This window comes from Chiloscyllium plagiosum, chromosome 7, assembly GCF_004010195.1.
Source record: "Chiloscyllium plagiosum isolate BGI_BamShark_2017 chromosome 7, ASM401019v2, whole genome shotgun sequence".
In the NCBI taxonomy this organism is placed as follows: Eukaryota; Metazoa; Chordata; class Chondrichthyes; order Orectolobiformes; family Hemiscylliidae; genus Chiloscyllium; species Chiloscyllium plagiosum.
Window position 1 is genome coordinate 78,087,731 of NC_057716.1, and position 27,014 is coordinate 78,114,744.

At 38.3% G+C, this 27,014-nt stretch overlaps 1 protein-coding gene across 1 annotated transcript in view; it reads right to left on the reverse strand.

Moving 5' to 3' along the window:
* Positions 1-27,014, reverse strand: part of LOC122551725 (low-density lipoprotein receptor-related protein 1-like) — a 1,892,490-nt gene that overhangs the window by 479,181 nt on the left and 1,386,295 nt on the right. The window contains exons 33-35 of the mRNA XM_043694091.1: positions 24,432-24,572; positions 19,070-19,195; positions 17,129-17,260 (exon numbers count right to left, since the gene is read on the reverse strand). Coding sequence (XP_043550026.1) covers positions 17,129-17,260; positions 19,070-19,195; positions 24,432-24,572 — 399 coding nt within the window. The remainder of the gene's footprint in view (positions 1-17,128; positions 17,261-19,069; positions 19,196-24,431; positions 24,573-27,014) is intronic.

Below are 27,014 nucleotides of genomic sequence, written 5' to 3' on the forward strand. Positions count from 1 at the left end.
TAATAGAAAAGATATTGCACCCTGTGGAGTTAAAGTTCCATGTCAAGGGGCCTGATGGACACTCTTCCCCTCACCTCCCACCACCAGAAGACACTTACAAAACTTCCTCCAAGCAATATCAAACAGCTGATTACATCTGAGTTATGTTATTTACAATGTTGTTGTCAGAGATACCTTGCTCCTCCACAGGGTGCAGTTGTAGTATTTTCCAATAGAGTCAATCTAAATAACATTGTTGAGGCATGAACTTAAGTTAACTAATAAATCATAAATAAACTAGATAATCTCCCTGGGACCGAAACATCTTCTTTAAGTGTTCAGTGTCATTCTCTCAGAACATTATTGTTTAAAATATGTCTGCTGATTTTTGTATTTAAGTTCTTTTTTTTTCCCTTAATTCTTTTTTGCTTTCTATATCATGGTATTTATGTTTCCTGCTTTTATCCCTATGAAGATTTGTTAACATGATCCATTAATTGGCTTTCCAGATGTTGCCTTATTTCTAGATGCTGTAGATTGCTGCGGATGGGGGCAAATTGAAAAGACAAAGTGAACACTCTGGAGCTCATTTAAAATTTATGGAAGACCTTTTCAGAGGTGAATGTCATGCACCCTTCTCTAACTGCTAATATGTTTACTTTTGACATCAATATTCTTGAAGTTCGGAATAGTTGTGATTTTTTTCTGTATATATATATATAAGCAATGTCCACATGGTATGTTTTTGCCTTTCACTATCTATTATAAGCAAATTCATCATGAAGGTAAATTTCAATGATCAGTGACTACTGCACTTAAATCACTGATCTATAAGCTTTGACCCCAAGTCCCAGATCTGTAATTGACACCAAGATCTTGGCAATGATCAGAAACTGGCACTTTTAAGTTTTAAACCACAAGTTGCTAACATCAACTTTGAAAGTGGAGGATGGTTCCTTATTCAGATTTCTTATTCAGAACTAGCAAACAAATGGCTCCAACACAAATTGAATCTGGTTCTCTCTGGGGCAATGGTTGAACAATTACTTTCACATATTATGTAGCACAAGTCATTATGACAGCTGGAAAGCTTTTATTTGTAGATGTAGAGAGGATTTGTTTAGGCTTCAGTTGCAGCACAGAGTCTTGCTAGGCAGGTGTACAATTTTCAAAACCTGCCCTTTAGTGCTATCTCCAATGCACATGTCAATTTACTGAGATTCCACACTGGAGCAGACCCTTACAAAATTACCAGATTAGTCTTCATGCTCACATCAATGTATTCCAAACATGCAAGGACAGAGAGGTAAAATATCTGGAAGCTTATATATTTTCATAAAGCACAGTGGAAGGAAGAAATATTTATCAATAGCATTTATCTTTATATTGAGTTTACCATGCAATTATTTACAGTCAGTTAAAGGATAACTTAGATTTATATGAGGATTATATGAATTTATTAAGCCCTTAAGTGCAACCAAGCTTCTTGATTTAATAAAAAAAAACTGCCAGCCCAGGAAATGGACTGAGCTTGCCACTTCATCCCCAGTCAATAGAATCTGTCACCTCACCCCTTTATTTCCACTCTAAAGCATTTCTTTCTGTTCTGGCCAATAAATGTTTCCCAGAGATGTTTTCTTCAAACAGTCTGTCCTCAATACCACTATCCTGCTGAAAGAAGTAAAGAATGTCTAGATTTTATTGATCAGAAATAGACTCCTACCCATTTGCACTCTAGGGTATCACGGCTATATGGAAAAGGAAGTTTTAGAACTGCAAGGCTTAACCCCTCGGAAGGCAAGGTGCCTTTCCTATGGTTGTGAAGCACTGTGGGCAGGTGTAGTGGGATGTCTGACTGTTATAGAGAGGGAAGTCCAGCTTCTGAAGGTGTCAGCAACATTAAGCGTCATGATTATGTGAGATCTGCTGTGGGTATTGCTGGGACTGCAGATAAGCCCAGACAAGAGGCCCAATAGAATCCCTAAAGTGAAGTAAGTCTTGGGTTTCAGGCTGAGATTTTTTTGCATGATTGGCGGGGTAGGTAGGGGTGGTGGCTTGAAGAGCATGTAGTTTGGAAGGAACAATGTATTACCTTCTTATAATCATGGAGCACCCTGCAATGGCATTAACCACATGTTTTCTACCATTTTAAGCACTTTTAAAAATATATATAAATCCCCAGTACTACCTATCTGCCCATTCTAAGCATTTTGGAATCCAGGCAGCGTAATTTTGGTGTCAATGGAGCTTTCAATTCACATATAATTATTTTGATACACATGATAGGTAGGCTGTTGACTTGAATAACCCTCCCACCTCTGTAATTCCCACCCTCTGTAGAATGGGAGTGAGTTCACGAATGGGTGGGAAGATGGTGGGTTTGGCAATCAGTCTGTATTCCATCCCCATCCCCAAAAACATGTCCAGCTTGTAATGTCTAGTCTGAAATTTCAGCTGTGTGTGGGTTCCTGGGAAATGCAGATTTCTGCAGTGACTATGGGAATGTTATTGTTTGCATTGTGACTGTTAACTCAAGTTGCTGAGCATGGAGAGAATACTGAAACATGAGGGTAGAAGACAGTAGTTCTGATATTCTGCAATTTGACTGTCTTCTTATGAACAGCTAGGCTCGTTAATGCCAAAATTTGAAAATAATCACAATAAACAATTCAAAGTGTAAAGGACTTACCTAATGAGGATAGACGTTATATTATATTGTTCAGATAGACATGGCATTTTATTCTAAATGCAGCTAAAATATAAAGCACTGGAATTTTAACAAAATAGTCTTTCTATGTGTTTCACAACGTTTAATTATTATGTATTTGCCAATAATACACTCAGAATAAATCCTGCAAACTTCTATATTTTCCAGATGTAGAATAGTTTGCTGCACAGATATTAGAACTACATTGTATCCAACTTGTGTTACACAAAATAATGTTAGTGCGGTAATGCTGATGATTTTAATTTTGTTGCATTCATTTGAAGATGTATTTATGTTAATAATAATGTAATTACTTTAAACTAACCATAATTCCTGTCTGACATATTATGAAGTGTCTTACTCCCAAGGTAAATAATTGCTTCTTTATTAAGATATGGATGGAAAATGCTGGAATAAGACCCAGCATGTCAGGCTAGTTGGAAAACGCTGCATGGAATTAAATACACCCTCCTCTTCCACACCCACTAGGATTGAGCAGAGAGGTGGAGGTGCCTTTACTAGTGCAAAGGCTACAGCTGGAAAGCTGATTACCTTCCCATCTACTTTTAATTCAGCCCTGGGGGTAGAGATCAATGTCAGTCAACTGCAGACTACTGTTGCGGATATTCTATACACCACTCTCAAGTGATTTCTTGCCTTTATTATTTGTCAACTGTGGCCTTTATTTTATTCACTCATGGTACAAGGATGACAATGGCTGGTCAGCATTTATTGTCCATCCTTAGTTGCCCATGAGAACATGATGGTGAGCCAGATTCTTGCAGTCTGCATGTTGTAGGTAGACCAACAATGCACTGAGGGAGGGAATTCCAGGATTTTGACTCAGTGATAGTGAAGGAACACCAATATATTTCCAAGTCAGGGTGATGAGTGGTTTGGAGAGGAACTTGCAATTGGTGGTGTTTCCATATATCTGTTGCCCTTGCCCTTCTAGATGGAAGTGGTTTTAGGTTTGGAAGGTGCTATCTAATGATCTTTGACAAATTTCTGCAGTACATCTTACAGAAGGTACACAATGCTGCTGTCAGTAGTGGAGGAAGTCGATGCTTGTAGTTGTGGTTGAAGAGTGTGGCGCTGGAAAAGCACAGTCGATCAGGCAGTATCCGAGGAGCAGGAAAATCAATGTTTCGAACATAAGCCCTTCATCAGGAACGAGGCTTGTGACCCAAGGGGGCTGAGAGATAAATGGGAGTGGAATAAGGTGTGGGGAGGGGAAATGAGGAAACTGGTGAAATCCACATTGATCACACATGGTTGGAGGGTCCATGGCAGAATATGAGGCATTCTTGCTCCAGGGAATGGGTGGTTAAGATTTGGTGGTGGAGGAGGCCCAGGTCTTACTTGTCCTTGGTGGAGTGGAAGGGGGAGTTAAACTGTGTTATGTTGGTGGTTCAGTGGTAGAATTCTTGCCTGCTTGTGGTTGTGGTGTCAATAAAGTAGACTGCTTTGTTCTGGACAGTGTCTAGCTTCTTGAATGCTATTGGAGCTGCATTCACGTAGACAAAGTAGGGAGTATTCCTTCCTGACCTGTGCCTCATAAATAGTGGACAGGCTTTGGGCCATCAACAAGTAAGTCACCTGCTGTTGCCACTACTGCAGTAAGTCCACTTGAGTTGCTGGCAAACTTCAGGATGTAGATAGTGGGGAATTCAGAGATGGTAACACCATTAAATGTCAAGAAGTGGTGGTTAGATTGTCTCACAATAGATACGGTCATTTCCTGGCAATTGTGTTGCATGAATGTTACTTGCCATTTAGAATAGAAATCCTACAGTGTGGAAACAGGCCATTTGCCCCAGCAAATCCACACCAACCCTCCAAAGAGTAACCCATCCAGACTCAATCCTATTGCTCTACATTTATCCCTGACTAATGTACTTAACCTACAGAACCCTAAATGCTGTGGGCAATTTTGCACAGCAAAACCTGCACATCTTTAGACAGTGGGAGGAAACTGGAGCACCCAGAGAAAACCCATGCAGACACAGCGAGAATGTGCAAACTCCACACAAAGAGTCACCTGAGGCTGGAATCAAACCCGGGACCCTTGCTCTGCGGGACAGCATTGCTAGCCAGTGAGCTACTGTGCTTGTCAGTCCATAGTCTGCAATATTGTCCAGGTCTTGTTGCATTTGAACATGGACTGCTTCAGTAACTGAGGAGTTACAACTGGTGCTGAACTTGTGGTGTAGGTGCAGCCAATTCGCAATTTTAAAAGAAAATTGAATAGATACTTGGGGGAAATAAACATGCAGAGCTGTGGGTATACAGCAATGAAATGGAATTAAGTACATCGGTCTACAGAGCCATAAATACTTGATGGCCAAATGACCCACCACCTATATCATATTTATTCTATGACTCTAAAACTACTCAATATAAAATTTTGAAAATTCTCATGTAGTCCTAAGAACATCATTACATTATTGGATTTTATATTGTTTATTGGGGTGGCACAGTGGCCCAGTGGTTAGCACTGCTGTCTCACAGCGCCAGGGACTCAGGTTTGATTCTAGCCTCAGGCGACTGTCTGTGTGGAGTTTGCACATTCTCCCCATGTCTGCGTGAGTTTCCTCCTGATGCTCCAGTTTCCTCCCACCATCCGAAGATGTGCAAGTGAATTGGCTGTGTGAAATTGCCCATAGTGTTCAGGGATGTGTAGGTTAGGTGCATTAGTCAGGGGTAAATGCAGAGTAATAGGGCAGGGAAATAGGTTTGGGTGGGATACTCTTCAGAGGGTTGATGTGAACTTGTTCGGCCAAAAGGCCTGTTTCCACACTGTAGGGATGCTACAATTCTGGTGAGGGTTAACACCACTATTACTCAGTAGGTAATTCTTGTGTTCTCTCAGATCCAAAATATCAATTTTCCATCATAATTAAGGATAGTGCTGGGAATATTAAAGATAATAAAGAAACACTGCCACTATCTACTAATTCAACTTTGGAATTTACAGTCACAGAAATGTGCAGCATGGAACAGATCCTTCGGTCCAACTTGTCCATGCCGACCAGATATCCCACCCAATCTAGTCACGCCTGCCAGCACCTGGCCCATATCCCTCCAAACACTTCCTACTTATATACCTATCCAGATGCCTTTTAAATGTTGCAATTTTACTAGCCTTCACCACTTCTTCTGGAGGTTTCCTTAAGCATAGTAACAAAGACGAGATTGAAAGGTTGGGGACCCATGAGTCTTATAAAATTGCTTATGTGACAACCATTGGACATTTCACAACAACTCATCCCACATTCAGTAAATGCAGAGATTTGTCAAATTTGTTCAGATATTCTAGTCTAGAAATTACGCACCATAAAGCAAGTAATCTTATATTGTCAAAGGCTTCAGTTAGGTCTATGAACAACAGATAGAGATCATGATGTTGTTCTCTTTTGTCAGGCTTGTTGTGAAAAAAATTGTATTGGCTCTCTGTCACATGATTAACCTTAAAACTACACTGGGATTGCAGAAGAACATCTTCTTTGTGATGGACTTTTAGACTGTTTAGTCGAATCCCTGAAAGAAGTTTCCCTTAAGGTTGGAAAGGACTTATTGATCAGCAGTCGATAAATACATTTTTGGATTCTTTTCCTTTTCAGATGCTGACTACTTCAGGACTTTCTTTCACTCCAGATATTTTTTGAAGATGACTCTAAATTTTTTAAACAAAACCATTCCTATTTCACTTCCAAATCTCTACTGCAATGCTGTCAGCATCAGGGGCTTTGTCATGTTTATTTGAGTTGATTATCTTTATAACTTATTTCATAGAATTGAGGAAACAGGCTTTCTTTCTCAGACAACTGCTCAATTTGACAAAGAGAATCCAAGGAGAGTGGGTGCCTCTGTTGATGGCCTCAGTAGAATGTCCTTTTCTATCTCCCAAGACTAAAAATCTCCACCAAAGTTACAGAGCTGGTAATCTGAAAGGTCTACGCACAGATTATAGTATCCTAATTTCTTACAAAGGAAATATCCAGACCATGACTAAACTATCACAAGTGCTCCCAAGAACCTTGGTTTCCAAATCAGAGTCTGAAGACCAAAGTGTTGTTTCAGCCACCACTGTGGAGCAGTTGGCTGTGCCATCACTCTCAAGTTTGTTGAAACATTATCAAACTTTGATATAATGCTCTCTAGAGTTGCCACTATTGACAAAGACCCAGTGGACACATCCAGAAAAAAGAAATCCCTTGTACATCCTTGATTCCTGAATTTAGGTCACCACCCCACCAACCTCCCCCTCCATTGTGCTAGTTCTAATATTAATTAACTTAGCCATCGTTCGACCTTTTTCGAACTTTCTTTCCTGTTGAAAAATCATGTACCCTTCAATACTTGTCCTAATCCTCAATCAATGCCATCATGAAGCAATATCTCTGTAATGGCTATCAGGTTGTATGGATTTATTTCTGTTTGTAATATCAGTTCATCTGTTCATTTGAAATGTGCTATAATTCAGACACAGAGCCTTTAGTTTAATCCTTGTCTTATTTTTGTGATGTTTAGCCCTATCTGTTAATTTAGTTTTACATTAATACTGTCCATGCTTTCCTGCCATGATCTGTTTATCATTTTCTGTATTAATACCTTTCTTTGTTGCCTTTCTTTTACTCTTTGATTTGTCAAACTCTCCAAAACCTGATTCCTTCCTTCTACTTTATAGTTTACAACCTTACCTACTTCCTGAATGATGTGGTTCACTAGATCATCAGTCCCAGCAGAGTCAGTATATATCTTTTCCAATGGTAGAGGCCCCACTTTCCTCAGGACTGGTTCCATGTCCACAAAACAGAATGTAACTTCCATCATACTTGTCTATGAACCACCCATTGATTTCTCTAATCTAATTTGGCCAAGGCCAATTTCTCAATAAATTATCACAACTTACTTAGTGGTATCATAGAATGGATACATCAACTGATGAAAGTTCCCTTTTGTGCTCTGAGTATTTTTCAAAAGTATATTTAAACAATTTTTTTCTGTTTTATTCACCTCTCGCTGATTGAGCATTGTCTCTTATCTTAATCAAGGAGAACATACTTTGACATTTTGATAACTCTCAAGGCATTTCTTTTGTGTTATTGCCCTTTTATTCTGCAATGTTTTGTATTTTACTTCTATAGAATAGAATTATGGTCCCCTTGGCTCATTGCATAATGCACACTATGTACCTCTCAATTCTCTTATTCTATATGTGTACCACATTGGACAAGCCAAATTTGATCAGCACAACGAGAATCTATAAGTTATACACAGTTATAATGACACTGTTTCTGAAATCAGACAAATTAAAGAAAAGAAAGGGAACAGTTAGATTTCATTTGTATCTAGGTAGAAACAAAGCAGAAGATAAGATGTCACTGGGCCACAGAACCCAGTTTTGTAAGTCATAAAGTCATAGAGTCATAGAGATGTACAGGATGGAAACAGACCCTTTGGTCCAACCTGTCCATGCCGACCAGATATTCCAACCCAATCTATTCCCACATGCCAGCACCTGGCCCGTATCCCTCCAAACACTTCCTATTCATATACCCATCTAAGTAGTGGATCCTTGTGGCACTCCACTGGTCACAGGCCTCCAGTCTGAAAATCAACCCTCCACCACCATCCTGTCTTCTACCTTTGAGCCAGTTCTGTATCCAAATGGCTAGTTCTCCCTGTATTCCATGGTATCTAACCTTACTAATCAGTCTTCCATGGGGAACCTTGTTGAACGCCTTACTGAAGTCCATATAGATCACATCTACTGCTCTGCCCTCATCAATCCTCTTTGTTACTTCTTCAAAATACTCAATCAAGTTTGTGAGACATGATTTCCCACGCACAAAGCCATGTTGACTGTCCCTAATCAGTCCTTGCCTTTCGATGAAACTAAGTGGAGTAGGGAAAATTACATTCTGCTTTTCCAATCTTTTATACAACAGAGATAAGTTCCTTGATTTCCCAATGCCATTAGTATTGTATTTCAAGTCGTGAATAAAGGCTTAATGTTATTAATGCTTCATTTGCCAATCTATTCCTGGAGAGATGACAATAACTTGGCATGAAATATGGAAATTTTGTAATTTATTTACTTGTGTTACACAATATATAACTAAATAGATGGATAGTTATTTATTTCTGACAGTTCCTTTATGTTGACTAAAATAGTACTTATAACAATATAAAAATAGTTGTTTGCCATCAATACAGATTGCTTATTTTTAGTTTATGCAATGAACCTTTTTCTACAATGGTTTTATACAGATGAGATATGCCTGCCTTTGGACAGAGATTAATTTATGAACAGAAGAGGTTTTTCATTTAGCTGGTAATTTACTTTGACATACAGCAGCATGGAAAAAAGGCTAATCATTTTCCAAACCCCTTAGCACAGGCATGTATAAAAATATTGTTATCTGAGAATTAATTTCATGATCAAACACTTTCATACAAGTTAGCTTAAGTTGATGTAATCCAATCCTATCACCTGGTTGGTCCTATAGGCTAAATTATTGATCCCCATTGCTTTTACGAGAATACATGCAATTATGACAGAATTTTATCTATATTTGAAGTCAAAACACGATGGCTTAACGTTAACCTAACAATTACCTTTAAATTTCATTGTTCAACTTATTTAATCAAGTTAACACAGGTAAAACAAATTATGTGTGAGAGAACTGAAGTTAATTCTGACAGGTTCTTGTTTATAGAATGGATTGAGATTCAAAACCTTAAACAATTTATGAGTGAAAATATAATATGAAAATATAAACTGTTGCACACTAACGTGTTTCAGTTTATTCATCACTCCGATTTTTATGTAACTGTACAGATTTTTTAGCATTGATAGTACATAAGTAATTTCCAGCACTATTCCACTGCACCTTGGCAATCATTGGATAGTCACATCTCTTAGGTCTTCCTATGCAGACCCTTTGTTACACAACCTTGCTGCATGACGAATGGTCGCTTTCACAAATGAGAGATAAAGGTCAGGTATAGGTTGCTCTGTGCACATACTCCTCTAACTTATAGTATGAACTACTATTTTCATGCATGACAAAATGGGAGATCAAATTAATTTGAATTAAATAAGTATTTCAAAAGTATAAGCATTAGATTCTTTTGGTGGAGGCTACCCTAAATTCCCTTCCACAGAGAAACATCAAGAGAATACAGGCTAAAACCTTATCTTCTTCTCACTTATTCCCACATAAATACATGCACCATTTAAGCATTAGCTGTAGTTCCCATATAGCTCATCATACAGTAACTCACATTTTATACAGTGTATTTCAAAGATAGATTTGTGCCATACAGCCAGTTTTCTAATCCATATCCTCTTTCTGCAGGAAAGATTTGAAGAAAAATCCAAAGCAAAACAATATCTTATTGCATCCTCAGTTCATTTCCATTAGTTTATAAGTATCAGAATATCGATCTGGAAGTTGTATTTAGTAAGCTTGTACGGACAGAACCAAGTTATTCACAACACTTTGTTAGTAGCTAGGGGCTTGAGAGGGAGCTACTGCCTGGAAGATTATTTTGCAACTGCCATCATGACTGCTATATTTTGGGGACAGGACTGGAACAGCATAGTAACACTAAGAAGTCAAGCCATGCTGCTGCTATTTAGCAGAGAAAGAGATGACTAATGTATCAGCCATCTGTTTACTACATGTATGAACACAGCATGTTGACTAATACTATTATTGATCCCAATGCTAGCTTGAAATGAGGTGAACTGGAAAGGTTGACGGCATAGGTTACTTTGACCTCCACTAGCATTGGCATCCCTATGGTTAAGGTTGGCTGTAAAAATTGTTTCAGCAGATGTCACATTTATTCAATTGTTTCCCTGTGGATCCAAGGCCTCCAGATCACCTAATTCATTGCCAGCTCAGTATGCCAGAGCCTGCAAAAACAAATGGTGACAGGTTTTGGAAGCCTTGCTCGGAAAATTCTGCTGAGGTCTTGAACACACTATCTTCCATGCTTGACTACTTCAACAATAAAATTCTATATTTGTGCATCTTAGGTCAACTTCAATCACTCATTTTAAATTGTGAATTTCTACAGGATTCAACCATTCTTGCTATTGTCTTTTAACTTCCATATATTACAAAAGTCCTTTCTTCAGGTACCCTTGGTTATTTTAGTTCCCATGCAGTCTTATGGCAAATTCTTTCATGCAAAATGCCAAAAAGTATTTGCAAGACTAACAGCAAAGACCTACTGTAAATTTTGAAAATAAAAAAATTGATGAAAGTGTCTCTGCTTAATGCACATTTAGCTTTCCTTACACTTGCATCGGTTGGACAAAAGATGAACTTGGCTCATTCTTTCCTACACAAAGGGGTAATTGGACTTTGCTGCAAGCGTCTGTCAATTCTTAATCCCAAACCAGGCATATCAGCGCAGTTGTAAGATTGTGTAGAATGCAAAATGGTTCAGACCTAGATATATCAATAGGTATCTGATTTATTACATCTATCAGCCAATTACATGCCATTTGCTTTCAGCATTAAAATTCTATAACTGTGTCTTTTCATTCACCTATGTAAAATATAGTTCAAAATTGCTGTTTTCGTCATTTTCAGAAAGGTTTCTTTTCAAGGGTGTGCAAATCTACAGGAAAGTTGTATAAGCTTGTTACTCTACAATAGCTGGAAACTGTAAAATTAAAGGATTTGATTATGTTCTGTAACCTTCTCCACAGTTGAACCTTGAAATTATTAAATATGCCAAATAGTGTATGCTTGAGAAACATCACAGCAATTTTCCAGCCAGTAATATTAACCATCTGTGAAAAGGGAAAATGCTTCCAAAATGATTTGAGTACAAGTAATCTGCTTGTTTGTCAGAAAACAGGGGCCTCATCTGTTAAACTTGCACAAAGTGGCAGTTGGTCGATAGGGGAAGTAACACCTCAAGCAGCTGGAAGATCACACTTGGCAATAAAGGATGGCTTTCCATTCAGTAAGTAATTTACTGGAATGAGGAGGGTCTCATGGAATGGAAGAGGAAGGAAGTATAGGGGAGATTGAGAATTCCTTGTGGAAATCATTTTACTTATCTATGAAGGCGTCATGAAAACAGCTTCTCCTCTTGGCCTGGGTCAAAATACAATCCAGATCCCATTTGATGCCATTATGTGTTAATCTATGAGCCTCTTTCCTTGCCAACTGGTACCTTAACCACATATTTACAGTTGAAATATGAATAATCAGTAAGAGTCAAAGAAGACTATAGAATTAATGCTCCATTTTAATTCCCTCCCACCCCTCTCCACCCTGGCAACCTTCAATTTGAGCTGGAATTACAATAGCCCACATACAAGTTTGAAACAGAGAAGGGGTCCATATGGTTTATATTGTTGAGACTGGATTATTTACAGATATATTAAACCTTCAATTACAACATGTATTTTATTTTAAAGAGGACATGCAGCCAAGAGATGACCGCAGATGTAAATCCAATGACTGTCTCACAAAATGCTGATGGGAACCATGTAAATTAACAGCTGAGAAGCTATCAAGAAACTTCAGTCTGCCATCCTTCAAAAGGAGAAATATAATTCATAACAAACTGGACTTGATCTCTTGTGGCTGCAGAGAAAATGAGGAGCTGACTACCCCTCTTAAGATAAAACCAACTTTTATGGATTCTATCCCAAACCTCAGACATATTGACATTACACTCTTCCAGGAACGCAGAAAAAAAAGGGCTGAAAACAAGCTGCAATCTCTTGGACTGTGTGGATTAGTGTGCAGTGAGTATAACAGTTTGTGACTAGTCATTAGTCACTTCTGTGTTCAAAGTGAAGAACAACTCTCATTCAGAGTGCTGGAAGTCAGACAAGCCTGTGAATCACCATTAAAAAGGAAACAGGACAAAAGGTTTTCATCTAATTCACAGAGCTAGAAATCTCCAAACCAACTGCTTCAATATCAGTTTTACTGGTATCACCCAAATTAATTGCTACAATGTCACATTTCGTCACATTTCTAATGTGTGTGTGCAGAACACTGTTGTCTTTTCCTGCATTTAGAAACTCACATTTCTCTAACGAAAGAAAGACTGGCTCATATGGCTCCCTTTAAAACATAAGTAAATTTGGATTGGGAAAAGGCATCCATGAGGGAAGGGGTCCTTTTAAATTAACCTTAAAGCAACCTAGTGAAAGTCGATTAAATTAAGAAGGGGAACCAATTCATCCCTCCTCACCAAGGGGTATGATCATTTTAGGGATAATCCATCTGGAATCATAACCGTTTGAGAACTGATTGAAATTCCCCTGGTTTCTAGCCAGAGGAATCTTAAAAGTATGCTCTGTTCTTTTACAACTTTCGTCCATTATTATATAGCCTGCATTCTCAGAATATCTCTGTCACAGTCAAGGTCTATGGAAAAGTACTCCAGCAGCCAATGGGTAAAAAACATTTCTCCAAGTGAAAGATCTGTTACATGAGTTTGAAGACTTTATCACATACAACTTTCTCCAGTTAGTTCCATTAAATAAGAAAGATTTGTAAAAGACACATGGTTCTAATTATTCACCAAAGAAAGAATTTCACAGGAGCTTTGAAGCAGTCCAGCTATAGTTAATCTAACCAGATAACTTAAACCTCACCTGAAGTGCTTGAAAAGTGATCTTAACTTCTCCTGCAGTGCACAGTACCAGATGCATTTGTAATGCATTGATTACAGATGCCATTTCTTCAGGTGAGAAATTTACAAATACGTTTGAACTGGATTTAGCTCCTTAAATGTTAAAGGTAGAAAAGTTTTGAGCTCAAGCCACCTGCTACTAATCCTGAACTTCAAAAGAATTAAGTAAGGGGATCTGTGTTCAATTTTTGCGTTCCTAATCAGGATTCACAGTCATGATTATCTAAACTACAAAGGCTCTTCTAAGTAAGTGGCAAGAGGTTAATTTAAGCCAGTTGCAGACTTCAAGATGGCTTCTGGAATTGACTTTAATTCTTCATCATGCTTAAATACTGTGTTTTTGAATATTTGTTCTTTAATACAGTTAAAGAAAGCTCAATAAAATTACTGCAATTAAAATCTTGGATCCAAAATTTTAATTACTTAGGAAGATTTGAACATTTAACATACCAAAGTCTTTGTCTTTGTTGCTTGTTCACACAAGGTATATTGAAAAATTAGTTGCTATCAAGTATAGAATGAATGACTACACGTGCAAATCCATGCAGAAAACAGATGGAAATTACCAAGTATTGCATAAGTTAGGAATAAGATCAGAGACATCAAATGTTGGTTCATTCATGACTAGCTTCATGTCAACCTTTGATGTGTAAAAATGTTATACCGCGAAGAAATGTTTCCAGTGAATACATTTTTGAGTGCTCCAATATATCACCAGGACATACATCATGTATATCCTTTGATAGTAGAAGGCAAAATAAATGAACCTTGGTGTTTTATTTTTGAGTAACTTTGATAAAGGCTGAGATGAGGAAGAATTTCTTCTGATAGAGGGTTGAGAGTCTTTGGAACTCCTTGCCACAAAGAGCTGTGGGGGCATTCATAGAAACATAGACAAAAGGTACAAGGGTAGTCCATTTGGCTGTTCAATATGATCATGGTTGTCCATTTAAATCTGAGATAGATAGATTCTTGATTAGAAGGGGAATCCAAGATAATGGAGAAAAGGCAGGAAAATGGACGTGAGGAGTGTCGGATAAACATCATGATCCTCTTGTTTGGGAAAGTAGGCTTGAAGGGCAAAACTGTTCCTTTGTCTTATGGTTTAATGTGCATAAAACAGAAATTGCTAGAGAAACTCAGCAGGTTTGACAGCAACTGGTGCTTTAAGTCTATTTATCCTAGAAGGGCTTTGCACTTGGCAATGCCTTGGAGAAGGACTTTGCTTGCTGCTGGTAGGGTGCCCTGAAACACAGAGGACCCAGGAGTACGGTATCTGTGGCTCAAGGCAGAGTGGATTTCTGAAGTTGGGATTCATGGGGAATGGGTGGAATAGGGGATTTGCAGTGTGTATGCCCCTTAAACTTTCCACCTCTCACCTTCAAAGCGTGACCTTTTGTTATTGAATCCTTCACTCTAGGAAAAAGCTTGTCTCTATCCACCCTGTCTATACCCTTCATGATTTTATAAATCTCAATCAGGTCTCTCCTCAATCTCTTTTTTTCTAATGAAAATAAACCTAACCTACTCAACCTCTCTTCAAAGCTAGCACCTTCCAAACCAGGCAACATCCTCGTAAACCTTCTCTGCACCCTCTCCAAAGCATCCACATACTTTTGGTAATGTGGTGACCAGAACTGTACACAGTATTCTAAATGCGGCCAAACCAATGTTTTATACAATTTTAACATGACTTGCCAGCTCTTATACTCAATACCCCGTCCAATGAAGGCAAACATACTATATGCCTTCTTGACCACTCTATCCACCTGTGCAGCAACCTTCAGGGTACAATGGACCTGAACTCCCAGATCTCTCTGCCCATCAACATTTCCCAAGGCTCTTCTGTTCATTGTATAGTTCGATCTAGAATTAGTCTTGCCTAAATGCATCACCTCACATTTATGTGGGTTGAAATCCATCTGTCACTTTTCCGCCCAACTCTCCAGACTATCTATATTCTCCTGTATTCTTTGATACTCCCTTATGCTTTCTGCTTCTCCACCAATCTTCATGTCATCTGCAAACTTGATCATACCAACAGTGCCCTCTTCCAGATCATTTATGTATATTACAAACAGCAGTGGCGCCAACACTGACCCCTGTGGAACACCACTGGTCACCTTTCTCCATTTCGAGAAACTCCCTTCAACTACTACTCTCTGTCTCCTGTTGCTCAACCAGTTCTTTATCCACCTAACTAGAACACCCTGCATACCATGTGACTTCACTTTCTCAATTAGTCTACCATGGGGAACCTTATCAAATGCCTTACTAAAGTCCATGTATATGACATCAACAGCCCTTCCTTCATCTATCAACTTGGTCACTTCCTTGAAGAACTCTATTAAGTTGGTAAGACATGATCTCTCCTGCACAAAACCATGCTGCCTTTCACTGATAAGCCCATTCTTTTCTAAGTATAAATAGGTCCTATCCCTCAGTACCCTCTCCAGCAACTTTCCCACCACCGACGTCAGGCTCACTGGTCTGTAGTTACCCGGAATATTCCTACTACCCTTCTTGTACAGGGGGACAACATAAGCAATCTTCCAGTCCTCCAGTGCCTCACCTGTATTTAAGGATGCCACAAAGATATCTGTCAGGGCCCCAGCTATTTCCTCTCTCGCCTCCCTCAGCAACCTGGGATAGATCCCATCTGGTCCTGGGGATTTGCCCACCTTAATAACCTCTAGCCTATCCAACACATCTTCCCTTAAACAGCAACCCCCCAACAAAGTATGAATTTTGCCCATTTTCTCATTTAAGTATTGAGAATGTTACTCTGGGAGAAGAATTATGCACCCAAAACACAACTATTAAGCTCACTTCTGTGGCGGCATCAGAGAAATGAATATTTCAGCCATCACAATGGCACAGGTTCTCTCAAAGACTGATTCATTTAGCTTCATTCTTCTGCCCATTTTCAATCCCTTTTGGAATCAGGGTTCCAGCCAGGCAGTACAGATGGCTTACGTCCTAACTGAGACTGAGGTGGCTGTTGCAGAAACATGACACTTCACAACTTTGATCATTGTTGTGTTAGATTCTTGTCATATTGTTTACCATGAAATATCTGTATGCATTACATTTTTGACTTCCTATTTAGGAATTCCTGATATGCCTCATTTACTGTGTTTATTACATTGCCAAGTCAAATAAAGACTGGTTGCCTTCATGGCTGATGTTTGTTAAGTTTTATTTGGTCATTTTGAGATAAGTAGGAAGCTAATTTATTGGCAGATTAAAGTAACAGTATTAACAGGAGCGTTATGTATTCAAAATGAAAAGTCATACTTTAAGACGTAAATGCCCTTCTTTAATTTACTTCAAGGTCAGCCAAAGATTTTGACCCATGTTTAAATAAGGAAAAGGAGTAATCTAGCGTACATTAATACTCATTACAATTTTCAGTCAATACATCAGTCAAACACCTATTTATTAATTATGGTCACATATAGCAATCACACGAGGGTTTATCTGAGTCAACGCTTGTCAATTTGTTTTGAGTTACACCCACTTGTAATAGAAGCTTCTTTCAATGAATAAGGAAAAATAAAACAAAAGCCAAGCCAAAGATTCATGGGAAAGTTTCATGCTGGCAAATAGGTAATTAAAAAATATGTTCCCTCTTAAAGATAGCTGATACTTCAGCCTGTAATTTAATTGTGACAAATAAAATTACATCTTGCTCCAATGAACATGCATTCATTAATCCTTCAAATATGAACTAAATCGCCAAAAAATGGTACAAACCTGCATGGAAGTCTATTCCTACAGTAAGCGATGTACCGGAAATTGGCAGCAAGGCATCTGATTTATCATTGGGTTCAAGTGATATTCCTCTGATTTCTTCATGAAGAGAATACATCAGGAAAGATTCAAAACCTAGACAATAAATAAATCATGTAGGAGAGTGAGGACTGCAGATGCTGGAGATCAGAGCTTAAAAATGTGTTGCTGGAAAAGCGCAGCAAGTCAGGCAGCATCAAAGGCACAGGAGAATCGACATTTTGGGCATAAGCCCATCTTCAGGAATGACTAAATAAATCATGTTTCTTTATGTTATTCTCTTAGAAAATAAGTAAATGGGAAAATAAGATTTGATTAGCTATTGATTTCACGATTTATAATTTGACAATATTGTTTTCAAACATGTACAAATCTAGGCATTTCTGACTAGACTTTGACTGATGTCAAGTTATATTAGAGCAGAAATAGTTCAAAATAGTATTAATTTGCAATGCTCTTTCACTTTACCAACATCAATATTTTTGTATGATGCAATGTGCTTCATTTTCCACAATTACTACTACAAGTTTAAAGCAGTACTTCTATCACTATATTGGATGAAGAACTGTAAATGAATAATCACTTTATTGGAAGTGAAAATCAGACCGCTTCTATGACAACCAACTGGTCTGCACAACCTCTTTACAAGCATGTGAAAAGTTGAAAAGTTGCCCCAGGCATAAAAATTTACTGCTTAGTGTAATTTTATTGTACAACTATCAAAACTGGTCTATCAAAAAATATTTCTAATTTATTTTAACAAATGTATTCCTTTCAATATTCTATTAACATTGCTATTGGTTACAGTTATAATTTAGGAAAGGTGTGCTCTTCTTGTCAACGTTAGATCCTTTTGAGCCTTTAATGACTAATTTCAATAGCATTCTTTGAAGTGAAGGCAGTGTGATCTGAAATTCTTGATAGTAACTGCAGAACATTTTATTCAGCTATTTAAAGTGTATTTTCAATTGTCACCAGTAATGGAGCAGAAAATTCACACTGGACATTTACTTTTGCAATCAAAGCTACCAGACCAAATAAAAGGGGGGAAACAACTATGCAAAATAGATCTGGAACAAACCAAATTCCAATTACCGTTGGAAAATATTTGCTTCAAATTTAAGTATAAAATATTTTTTTGCATGACCCTACAAAGGAAATTAACTGTTTTAATAGAAACATTTCAAATTAGAAATAGATCTCTATTGAAATTAATACACCTTAACTTCATTCTGGATTATAGAATCAACTCAGCTTATCAATTATCAACTTCTTGCTATGCTCCGCAAGCTGCATCTACACTATGTTCTGAATGCACCTTTTTCCTTCATCAGGGAAGATTTCATGTTAGAATTAATTGAGGGCATTACTGTGTAAACAGTGTGTGTATTCCTCTGATAGCTGCATCTAACCATCTGCTGTGTTGTTACAATTTTATTTTTGCTGTGACATACAGCCACATGTATATACAGAAAGAAGCACAGCAATCTTTATGAGTGATGTGTTTTATTGTTTTAAAGCTGCTTCTCACATCATTTGTCACTGTGCCTTCCAAGGGTTATGTGAAGATACAAAAGCAGAGGTGGTAAACATTCTTTTCCCCACACATCAGCTGCACATGAGAATGTAAACCCCTCAATTTACCTCATGGTGGACGGGATTTGTTACTGGATTTTTTGGGAATAGGTACCAATTACACTTTTGTCTGGTTTCAAATGGAGAAGGACCTCAGTGAAGGTAAATGAGCTGAAAGAGCAACAGCAGGAAGCTGATACTATATGGCTATCCTGATTACCAGCACCAAAGGTAGTTGAGCTTCTCTAACTAGAATCAGGATAAAAAGAAGTTAATTCCTTTCCTCACACAGAAAAGCTGTTGTTTCCTTCAGTTGACAATAACACTTACCCTCACATGACATTTTATCACTGCGTAGCTGATATCCCACAGTGCACTTGCATGTTTTCCTTGTTTCTGAGACTGGCAAGCAGAGCTGGGAGCATCCACCGTTGTTCACACTACACAGATTAGTACCTAAATGAGGCATATAAAATCAATGTTCAGGAGCCTACCAATGCTTCAGTTAGCTTCCTTCTACACGAATAATGAGACTTCTCTTGACTGTACAGTGATCTATGTCAATGTGATTGATGAATAGTCTAACTTCTTTTGAAATTGGAACTGAACTTTCTACATCAAATAGCTCTGAAAAGCACATTTTGCTAGAATAATGGAGCATTACATCAAACCGTAGTAATGGCATTAGTCTATCTAGCATTAAAATTTATGATCATTGTGCTATCATAGCAAAATGGTAATGATCTTTTTGTAGCATGTTGGTCTTTTTAACCTCACAAAATAAATTGTTCTACAGACAGGAAAGCTTTACCTTTTGTCAGATGTATTTGAACAAGCAAGTTATAGTCATACAGCACGGAAACAAACCCTTTGGTCTGACTCGTCTACACCAACCAGACATTCCAATCTGGCCTGTTCAATTTCCCAGGATTTGGCCCATATCTCTCTAAACCCTGCCTTTCAAATGTTGAAAATAGAATTCAATTTCCACCATCTGCTTTGACAGAATTTGAACCTGGGTCACTTGGATATTAGTTGAGTTTTTAGGTTAATATTTTAGCAATAATACCACTAGACGATTGCCTGGTTGGTGCATTGATTAAATTTGAGTGAGGAGACAGGAATACCATTTAAAGTTCTTATTCACCATTGAAAGCAACATTCAGGGTCATAACAAAAATATTTATCTTAGGATTTTGTAGCTCTCTGTTCAAATGGTCCTAATGCGATTCTTCCTGAATGATTAATCAATCTCAGTCATGAACTCTTTTTTTCTTCTCATGAATGAACATGAATAGTTCCAGTATTTTTTGTCTTTATTTCAATTTTCTAGCATCCACAATATTTTACTTACATGATCCTGGAGTAAAAAGGGATGAGCAAATTTTCACAATCAAATTAGAATTGGTGAGTGTTTTTTGATCAAAATTCACAATATGGATGCTAATTATACATTATGACATGCAGCTCCATTACATTATCGCTGGATTTCTCCAGGGTCCTGAATCTCTTGCATAACAGCCCTCAATTTGTCACTTCAGGCTAAGATGTATTAGCCTCTGGGCAGGAAGAATGCCCTCTACCTCCCCCATTACTATTAGATATCATGGCCTCGGGAAGTGAACAAGTACACGACTCCTCAGCTTTCCTCCAAATTCTCTGATTCCCTCTGCCTGTCATCCCTAACAGTACATCAAATTCCCTTGCAATCGCTCAGAATTCTACCAGAAGAATATTTTACAAAATACCTTAAAAATCTTAGAACTAACCAGCACTGGGAAGTTCTCTCCAATCCAAAAAAAATAAAGGAGATCATTGAGGCTGAGTGATATATCCCTAATAATCCATGTTGCTTCCATATGTTGAGGTCCTGGCTACGTTCAAGAACATGTTTAGCTCCCTTTTAGAATGCCTTCACACAACTGTGTTCACTGCCTATGCTTATCAAAACATAATATGTCCGACAATATAATCTTGTTCATGAACTTTTGTTTCCCAGATACATGTCCCTTGGTGTATTATTTAGTTCATATGGCCGAAGAGCAGATTGGCAATATAGGGTGAGGAGAAAGTGAGGTCTGCAGACGCTGGAGATCAAAGCTGAAACTTTATTGCTGGAACAGCACAGCAGGTCAGGCAGGGAGGGGAGCTAGGACCTGGTGTGGGACTGGAGCTGGATGTGGGGGCGGGAGGGTGAGACCAACAGTCGAAAATGTAGTGCTGGAAAAGCACAGCAGGTCAGGTAGCATCCGAGGAGCAGGGGAATCGATGTTTCGAGCATAGGCCCTTCATCAGAAAGGATGTAACCAACAGTGTGAGTTCAATTCCCACACAGGCTGAGGTGACCATGAAGGGTTCTCCTTCTTCACCTTTCCCCTTGCCTAAGGTGTGGTGATCCCCAGGTTAAATTGCAACTAGCCATCTTTTCCTAATGAGAGAGTAGCCCTCTGGTCCAATAGGACTATGGTGACTTTACATGGCCCTTAGAACTCCTGAAACTAGTGCAATTAATCAGGCTATTCCAAAATCATTAAGCCTTTCATTATTTTAGCTGCTAGTATTCACTCAAAGAGCAGGTTTCCTAAAAGCCACATTCTCACATAAATTGTACTTCTCTTATGATCCTTAGAGGTCCATATCCGCCAAAAATTCTTAGGGAGTATTAGTTGAGACTGCTCAAATTTTACTTTATTTTACATTTCTAAATACCATGGAGGAAAAAAAAATCCTAATTTCAGCTTGCAAAGAAGGTAAACACCTAACTACAAGACTGGATGGAATGAGAATGTACAAATACCAGGACTCTACTACAGAACACAGCAGGGATCATTCATGTTTCCTCCTCTAAAGGTTTTATAATTTCTCATCTTCTTTCTAATGCAGGGCATATTTAAAACTATTAAGTTTAGATAAAATAAACTCCATGACTTAACAATTGATAAATGTTGAAACAATACTTAACATGTCAGGCAGTCGATGAAGAGAGAAACAGAGTTAAATTTTCATGTCAATAACCTTTGAGGGAATGAAAATTCAATGAGTTAACAATTTAGATGTACAGAAACATAGAGCATAGGAGCAGTAATTCAGCCCTTCCACTCTGCCACAACATTCAATATGATCATGGCTGATCATCTAATCCAATACCTTGGTCATATTTTTTCCTTGTACTCTTTGATCTCTTTAGCCCTAAGAACCATATCTAACCTTCCTGAAAAAAAATCAATGTTATTGTCTCAACCATTCTCTGTGGCAAAAAAATTCAATGGGCTCATTACTCTCTGTGTGAAGAAATCTTTCCTTTGGCCTGTGACTTACCTTTAGACTGTGACCCTTGGTTCTGGATTCCCAGAACATTGGGAACATCCTTCTTGCCTATTCCTGTTAGAATTATATGGAGTTTTATTTTATTCTCCTCATTCTTCTAAACCTCAGTGAATACAATTTTAATTGATCTATACGTCAATCCTGCTATGGCAGGCAACAGTCTAATTAACCGTTTTTTTTTAGATTAGATTACATTACAGTGTGGAAACAGGCCCTTCGGCCCAACAAGTCCACACCGACCCGCCGAAGCGAAACCCACCCATACCCCTACATTGAACCCGGGTCTCTGGCGCTGCGAGGCAGCAGTGCTAACCACTGTGCCACCGTGCCGCCCCATGTTGTTACACTGCCTCCATAGCCAGAACATCCTTCCATAGAAACAGACACCAAAATGGCACACAATACCTAGGTGTGGTCTGTACTTTTGCAGCAAAACATCTCTGCTCCTGTGCTTGAGTCCTCTTGCTTTGAAGACCAACAGTTGCTTTCTTCACCGCCTGCTGCACTTGCATGCTTACCTTCAATGACTGGTGTACAAGGCTAATCAGGTGTCATTGTACCTCCCCTTTTCCCAATCTATCACCATTCAGATAATAATCTATATCCTTTTGCTTGCTACCAAATTGGATAATCTCACATTTATCCACATTATACATCATCCTCCATTCATTTGCACAATCACTCAATGTGACCAAATCACACTGACATCATTTCTGCATCATCCTCACAGTTCACCTTCCCACCCCACTTTCTGTGATTTGCAAACTGGCGGTATTACGTTAGTTCCCACATCCAAATTGTGAAAATATACTGTAAATAGTTGGGGTCCTAGCACTGATGCCTTTGGTATCCCATGAGTCACTGCTGCCAGTCAAAAAAAGACCCATTTATTCCTAAACTTTGTTTCCTGTCTGCCAACCAAGTTTTCAAACTTTGTTTCCTGTCTGCTGACTCAATTTTCAATCCACGTCAGTAAATTTCCCTCAATCCCATGTGCTTTAGTTTTTCATGCTAATCTCTTATGTAGAACAGTATTGAAAGCCTTCTGAAAGTCCAAGTAAACCACATCCATATACCCTTCTTTGTCAACTTTAGGAATTACATCCTTGAAAAATTAAAGTAGATTTGTCCTGTGATTTAAAAATTTATGAGTCTTTTTGAAAATTCTTCCTTATGTTTTTATACAGCATATTTTGATATATCTGTTTAATTTTCACTGATTTGTTGTTCTCAGTAAACTGACAGTCTATTTTTATTGACTCTACATTTTCTTTGTTCTCTTTAAATGAATAGTAGTAGGGGGAATTACTGATAGCATATCCTATTATTGATGATAGAGTAACTGGTTTATTTTTGCCCAGTCATGACCACCTTAAAATAATTCTTGTTTATACTTTGTTGACTTCAGGCACAGCATTCCACGACCATCAATACCAACTCTGTTTTCCACTGCACTTGCCCATGTAACTGCAGAAGGTGCAGCACCTGCCCATTCACCTCCTCCCTGTTCATCATCCAAGGACGTAAACAGTCTTTCCAAGTGAAGTAGCATTTCACCTGTACCTCCTCCAACCTTTTATATTATATTCACTGTACCCAATGTGGCCTATTCTAAATTGGAAAAGCCAAATGTAGACTGGATGACAGCTTTGCAGAACACCCCCGGTCTGTGTGCAAGCATAACATCAACCTTCCTGTAGCTGGTCATTTTAACACAGCATTCTGCTCGTATGCCATGTCTGTCCACGGCATGCTGCAGTGTTCCAGTGAATCACAGTGCAAACTGGAGGAACAACATCCCATCTCCAAACTAGACACTTTGCAGCCTTTTGGACCCAATATTGAGCTCAAAACCTTTAAATTTAAAATCAACTCCCATTTCTTCCCTTGGCTTTACTTGTTACATTCTCTGTCACCATATCCTCTCTTCCCTCCCTCCACCCTAGTGGGACTGTCTCGTCAGTTAGACACACAATTGTTCTGCCACTCTCACATTCCATTCACTTAATCTGAACTAACAACATATTTTCTCCACCAGCACTCTATCACCTCCACACAGCACCTTCCCCCCGCCAAAATAGAGCATAAATGCTGCCCCCTCCACACTTCTGTTCTGACGAAGTCATCAAGATGTAACATGGTAGGTTGCTCTCTTTCCATGGATGTTGTCTGACCCCCTTTGATCTCCTGCATTTATTTTTTATAATACAAATTCAGAATCTGCAGTAATTTACTCCGTCATTCTAAATTTTCTTGTCAATCACTTATTGAATTAATTCATTGGACAATTGAATCCCAATGAAAACAAATGTCTTCCGTCCAAAGCCATTCTTTGCCCTTTATGCCTTGTTGGCTTTTTTCTTACCTTGCTGCATCTCTTTCCCATAGACTTTCATATGCAATACAGTTGCAATATTTTTCCGCATGATGACAGGCTCTGAACCATCCACTTTATTGCAGATTCCAATCCATCCAGATGCTTGATCTGCCCACCATAGCTTGTCTCCTTCAAAAACAAGCAAGATGCGCCTTGTTAGAAATGTTTTATTTTTGTTTTCTTTTCAATTTTATTTTCAATCTAAATGCATTTTACATTAAGCTATTTTATTATTTTAATTTCCAAATGTATCCACTCTATGCATAGTACACAATTAAAGCGTGAACGATAAACAATTCTTTGTACAGATTTTGTTGACTCATAAAGTTACACTTTTACAGTAAGATTGTATGGTTGTTGCAACAATTATGGTGTTAGAGGTTTCTTGCTTCATGGATCACTATCAGAAGACACCTTAATACAGAGGTGATTCCTGAAGAAGGGCTTATGCCCGAAACGTCGATTCTCCTGCTCCTTTGATGCTGCCTGACCTGCTGCGCTTTTCTAGCAACACATTTTTCAGCTCTGATCTCCAGCATCTGCAGTCCTCACTTTCTCCCACCTTAATACAGAGGTCAATAACTGTATTTGCAATAAAAGAGGTTGTTTACACTTAAGCAGATAACTAAACCTCTAAATGAATTAAATCAATTGTGAAGAATTTTTTTTTATCTGAGGCAACATAAAGGCCACTTCCTTCTTTGTACTGTGTTTATTGTAATTTCACATTTGTAGGTCATATTTATAACAGAACGGAGCAATGCCCTAAATCTTTGATGAAAACGGAAACTTGATTTTGATGGCAAAATCTTTTTTTTTCCCAAAATGGGAAATTTCATACATTACTCTTTTGTTGCTTGGAAAACGGTGCCGCAATTACCTCTTTGCTTTACCTTCATTAAAAAAAAACTTTGTCTTCAGTTTTGAAAAATTGATATTTTCAATTTGTTTTCTTTAAGATTTTCCTCCCCCTTTCATGATTATGAGAGTAAGAAGCTTTTGACTCTTTTGACTCAATGTCACCATTAACTACTGCTCAGCCAGGTATGGTGTGATATATGGAATCAAGTTCATTGCTCTTCCTAGTGATAATCTTCTACTGCATCAATATGACATTTCTATTTTCTGTCCCAACTACTCTTATAGTACCTAAAAGAGATTGCCAATTTAGTGATAATTAGTGTCATATTATAGAGAGTTTCGTGGACATAAGCCACTTGGAACTGGGTCAAATTCATTACACTTACAACCCTCACAGCAGTCAGCAAAATCAGGCTTTCATTCCTTCAGTCTGCACTGTTTCACATTCATATGCACATTTATGATATGGAAGGATAATGCTTTAAGATATTAGACTTCTAGATATTATTGACATTGTCAGTACTGATTGCAAATTCAAACAAATTCTTCAGATGAACAACAATGAATCAAAAGACAAAATCTGCAAATTATATTATTTTAATTCATTCTTTTATGGGATGTGGGCAATGTCAGCATTTGTGCCCATTTTTAATTTTGAACTGACTGGCTTGTTTGGAGTATTTCAGAGGACATTAAACAGCATTATGATGAGTCTGGAATCACACTTAGGTCAGACCAAGTAAGGATGAGCAGAATTGTTCCCTCAAGGATATTAATGAACCAGATGGGTTTTTATAGTGATTGACAATAGTTTGATGTCATAGTAAGTGAGATCAGCTTTCAATTCCAGATTTATTCATTAAATTTAAAGTCCAGCAGCTGCTGTAAGAGCATTAGACTCAGCTCTGGATTACAAATATTTCCACTATTCCAACATCTCCTCTTCTCCAGACAAGACGCGCAGTAGAGGAAACATTTCATCAAATTCAAGAGAATTTGGAGTTGAATTGATGCTATTACAGTCACTTTAAATTTTCTACGTTAAAAACTGACATCTTCCTTTGAGGGTAACTTCATATTGGTGTAATGCCCTCTCTTTCTCCTTTACAAACCAACAGCTCACACCTTGATCAGTGGGGTCACTGATCCATCACTGATCAAGGCTCCGCTGGCTCAGAATTGGGAGAGGAGCTTGGTTCCTTCCAATAATTAACCTGGACCTTTAAAAATTGATTGCATGTGCTAAGAGCATACTGTTTGGATTTGGGATTTGAAAGTAAATTGGTAACTATGTTCCCAGCACAGAATTGAAATTCCTGGTCTATATTGCTGTAGAAAGCCTGCATGGATCACCCTCCAATTGAAATGGGAACAGATGGGCAAGGAGGTCAATTCCTGTTGACTGACCCCAAAGCACTGTGTATATCATCACACATCTCCTGCTTATCACACAACCAATCTTTCATGCTGTTCGATGTTTCTATCACCCACCTAACTAGCTCCTTGGCAATCAGAATTCAAGTCTGATATCAGATACTTCCACTCATCTTCACACACATTAGCCAATGTTGCCAGCCACGCATTCACCTCCTACTGCCTCCACATAGCACTAGCTATTCAACTACAGAATACACATTGGACAAAGAAAATGCCACACTACGACTGGCATTCAGTTTCTGTCATGTAGGACAGAAGGAAGACCAGAACCAG